The following is a 4807-nucleotide window of genomic DNA, read 5'->3' as shown; positions in this document are numbered from 1 at the left end:
GCATGTATTTTTGCAAATTACAGGAATATACCCTCCTCTTTATATGAATTATATTAGAAACAATTTGAATTATTTAATGAGTAGCAATTTCCTCCCTTATTCATTTCCTCTCTTATTCATTTTTATTACAATAGTTCTAAGATTTATGGCATATATATAATTAATTTTTAAATTATAATAAATCTTGAAAATATGATATTAAAATAAATATGGATGTGCGCAAATAGTATAAAAGAGAATTTCTATTAAAAGTGATATTTTTATAAATTAGAAATTATGTGTAATCATATGCAGATCTTAAAAAGTTTTTTTATAAGTTATGATATATGAAAGAAAAAATGTATAATATATAAATAAATGTAATCATTAACTTTTCTTATCACAATATTAAACTACGCACTTCTATGGCTTTTAATGATATACATATATAATTTCTTTTTTAATTTTAAATAAATATGATTCTTGAAAGTGATATTAAAATGAACATACATGTTGTGCAAATTGTACAAAAAAGAATTTGTATTAAAAATTATAAAAGTGTATTTACAAATTAGGAAGTATGATAAGCAATCATATGTAGATATTAAAAAGCTTTCTAAGTGTTTCTATAAGTTAACATTGTAATGAAGAGAAGAAAAAATGTACAGTATATATATAAATAAAGGTAACTTCCAACTTTTTTCTTATCACAATATTGAGCTACGCACTTCTATGGCTTTTAATGCGCGGTATTCTTGAATAACAGATAACTGGAAGTACTGAAGTTTAGTTTCTATGACTCATATGTAAGCGTTATTTGCAGAACATCGAATTAAATAATAATAATTATTTTTCAATAGTAAACTTATATACACTTTATAATGACAAAACGAACTGATATGTTATGTCATTTCTTATCTCATCTGAGATAAAAAATCACACATTTTGGTTTTTACATAATCATGATATTAAAGCCTATATTATTTATCCTAAATGCAAATTATCACTTTTGTTTATTATAATATAAATACATACTTTTTATATGTCCATTTTTATCTTGTTTTGTGTTTTCATGAGTATAATTTTATTCTCATGTATATACGTTCTATATCTTGATTATTCACATATATTAATCATTTCATTGTACCATATATTTGTGAGAACACTGCATTAATCGCCCATGTTCGTTTTTTCTTGTAATATTTGATAATAACATGCCTATAATAAAATTAATTAAATTTTTTAAATAATCCTTATTTTCTTATATTATACATTAGAATCATGTCTAACCTTAAGAGTAGTGAACATAATGCCAAGTTCTCCATTTTGCAAGTACGGCTCCATGAAGTCTTCGATAAAATGTATTTCACTTCCTAATTGTAATACACTAGCACGGACTACAACAAAACTAAATACCGGAAATAGTTCGTCCATCGTCCATAAATATGTAGACCCTAGTTGTTTTTGTACTGCCTATTGTTAAAAACATAGAGCAATATCTTAATATAAATAATTTATTTAAACGCATTACATAAATAGCAATATTAATATTATTGCTTATGTATTCGTACTTGTGTCATTTGTTCAAATGTATTTCTGACAACTAGTAGCTTTTCTAAAGGTGAAAAAGTCGTTTTAAGTTGTTGTAAAGTTTCTATGGCCTCACTGAAATATGGTTCATGCTGATATGGTAACGAATTGTCTGAAATGCTTATTACATTTGTAGTTTTCCAAAATTTCCTGCAATTTCGTAAGAAAATGTAAATAATTGTAAAAATTAAATACAAATTAATTAGTATAATAAAGTAAAGTATCTTTAAAGTATCTTTGTATGACAATTTTGTTTTATTATTATAAATTTATAATTTATATATAAATTTTTACTACTTACTGATCAATTTCAAGGAAGGCCATCAGAGTTATATCAGGCTGCTTATTCCATTTCATTAATCTTTCCCAGTATGCATCATCCTCCTTTTTATTATGTAAGGCATATAATACAAAAAGTGCTGAATGTACACGTGGCAGTAATATTGGATGAAGTATCGTGGCAGCGCTTATGACTTGCCTAAAATTAAAAACTCTCTATTAATTACTCTAATTTAAATATTTTTTAATTAGAAAGTGTATGCGTTACTAATTTGAGATAATCTTAAATATAATTTTTATAAATTTTACAATACATACTCTTCTTCACTATCAATTTCAAGAATATATTCTTTGCCACAACGTGGAAGAGCAGGGAATAAAAGGAGTACAATCTCATATATTCTTGCTGTAACACTGTGAAGCTCTGATACTGCATGGCTAAGTAATAATGGATGTACTCTTACTCCACCATAAGTAGCTGTGTATACCGCAGCGATTTCCGTTAAAAGAGCGCCCAATGGATGATGCGGGCTTTCAAAAGCTTTGACTAAATACTTGTGAACTTCATTATAAGTCTGACTAGTGAGTTTATCTCGTCCAAAACCTGGTATCTTATCCAGTTGATCGATAGTTTCACTACTTCTTTCTTTTGTATTTGAAGTGTTGGTAGATAGCTTTTTTCGTTGCAATGTTTTCTGATGAGATTTTGTTATTATACTAGCAACATTTTGCCATATTTTTTGCGTTTCTACAGATTTTTCATTATAATTAAAATTTTTGGTGACTGGTTCAGATACACCAAGTTGTTGATAGCATTGTTTAAATATTGCTTTCCATTTTTGATCAGGAGGTACACATAGTTTTCCAAAAGATCTAACAATATTGAGAATAATGTGTATATATAAAAAGTTATTCTTATTAATTATAACTACTAATAATTAATTATTTGCTACTATTAAAATAATTTTGATATCAATATTTAATATTATAATAATATAGTATACAAGTGATATATTACGCTGGTTTTGAATTAGGTTGCGCAGTTCCACTAGCTTTATTCATATGCAATGTGGCGATAACTTTGACACCTTCATTCCATGCACCATTCATATTACCCTCTAATTTATCGCCACTTCGGAATGTTAATGTACCTTTTCCACAAAATATTCCTGCGGACTTAAATTCACCTTCATAATGTGTGCCATCTTCAAATACCATTACTCCATGACCCTTTAATAAATAATAACAAAATTAATAAGTTACATCGTTAAAAAAATATTTTACATAAAAAATGTTCAAATATATATAATCACCGTCAAGACATCTTGCGTAAAAACACCTTCATAGTAAATACCATCAAGTGTTACGATCAAACCATTACCATGTTTCATACCATTACTCCATGACCCAAGATATTTTTCACCTATAACACCATCAAATTATTAATAATATGTATGTAATTTAGATATTATTAAAAAGTTATATAAAATTATTGTCATATTCTTTTTAGAATTGTTTCATTTATTGTTTAATTTTAACTCAATAAATGTACATATTTATGTACCTGTCATTATATCATCCATTATTCCATAACCTTGTTTAACACCAGCGGCCCATTCTCCAATATAAACAGATGCAATTGATGCCATAAAGTGACCTTCCTTTTTGACACCATGACCATGAGGCAATCCATCCTTAAAATATCCTTCATAAAAATCTCCATTGATATACCTAAAATATTCTTGTATGATTAATTTTCTATGAATAATTTGTAGACTAATGAATATTAAGAAGCTAGAATCAAAAGTTTATACATACACACATTGATTGTTTTATAAAATAATAAATTCTAATAATCGCGTAAACATATTTTATGAAATAAATCTTACTTCATAGTTCCATATCCATTTTGCTGACCATCTTTCCACTGGCCTTCATATACACCTTGCATTGGAATTTCCATTTTTCCAGTACCATGAATAACACCTTTATGAAATTGGCCTACATATGTACGGCTATCTGACCATTCTAATTTCCCAGAACCATGTGGTTTACCATTTAACCATCGTCCTATAAATTTGCGACTTAGTGCAAATGTATATAACGTTTCCTTAGTGAAATATCTTCTTAGTGAAATATAATCCTACAAACCAGTATATTTTGCATCCTTAAAAACATTATGTTTTGTGAAAGAGAATGAACTTGATCGTGCTAATGGAGGCACATTTCCAATCACTCGTTGCAAATTGCATTTTATAGTATTTTGTAGGGCATGTAACCATTCATTTCGTTCGGAAGGAGTAGGAGTATATAATACAAAATTATCCTCTGGTGTAACAACCGATATAGCATTCTAAAAAAATGAATAAAGTTATTTTTAGTTACATTTGCTGTCATCTTAGTTTTCATTATTAATAAAATACAAAATAATAGATTAAGTTAACAATTATATACCTGTACATTTTCGGAATCTGGTAGAAGTTCTACCCATAACGTTCGAAGGGGATGAATTGTATGCGTAGTGCCCGTAACATGTATGAAAATATCTGTTAATAAAACAAACCAATGCGATGAAAATCTACCAGAATTAAGTATCGATAGTGGATATGTTTTTGATTCTCGAATAAGCCTTCTATTGGGAGATCTGAGCGATTCTCCCAGCTTTCCAGAATTTTCCCAAAACAATTTTGTAACTTCCGCTTCTTTTTGACGTTTATCTTGTTCATCGTGTACTTGCTCCCATTTTATAAGAGCCTCTTGTAATCGTTCTACACCCATTTTTGTGCCATTGCTTTTTATTAAACTATGAATCATATTCTTATATCTATAATTTATAAAATATTATATGTGAATTGTTCTATAGAAATTTTAATAATAAATTCCATTATTTAATAGTCAAAATTATAATAGTTGTTTGTAATATAAACTATATCTGTACACACACACACACACACACACA

General features: G+C 27.6%; 1 protein-coding gene across 2 annotated transcripts in view; it reads right to left on the bottom strand.

The window, feature by feature from the left end:
• Positions 1–1029: 1029 nt before the first annotated feature.
• Positions 1030–4807, bottom strand: part of LOC108746467 (alsin-like) — a 7097-nt gene continuing 3319 nt past the window's right edge. For both annotated transcript variants that reach the window (XM_018483267.1, XM_018483266.1), the window contains 11 exons: positions 4303–4672; positions 4000–4201; positions 3738–3918; positions 3413–3579; positions 3162–3271; positions 2867–3078; positions 2167–2721; positions 1871–2047; positions 1551–1719; positions 1270–1452; positions 1030–1197 (listed from right to left, as the gene is read on the bottom strand). In XM_018483267.1, coding sequence (XP_018338769.1) covers positions 1150–1197; positions 1270–1452; positions 1551–1719; positions 1871–2047; positions 2167–2721; positions 2867–3078; positions 3162–3271; positions 3413–3579; positions 3738–3918; positions 4000–4201; positions 4303–4672 — 2374 coding nt within the window. In that variant the 3' untranslated portion in view covers positions 1030–1149. The remainder of the gene's footprint in view (positions 1198–1269; positions 1453–1550; positions 1720–1870; positions 2048–2166; positions 2722–2866; positions 3079–3161; positions 3272–3412; positions 3580–3737; positions 3919–3999; positions 4202–4302; positions 4673–4807) is intronic.

The sequence above is a fragment of the Trachymyrmex septentrionalis genome, unplaced genomic scaffold (assembly GCF_001594115.1).
Source record: "Trachymyrmex septentrionalis isolate Tsep2-gDNA-1 unplaced genomic scaffold, Tsep1.0 scaffold171, whole genome shotgun sequence".
In the NCBI taxonomy this organism is placed as follows: Eukaryota; Metazoa; Arthropoda; class Insecta; order Hymenoptera; family Formicidae; genus Trachymyrmex; species Trachymyrmex septentrionalis.
Note: the sequence above shows the minus strand (reverse complement) of the source record. Positions and strands in the feature narration are given on the sequence as shown.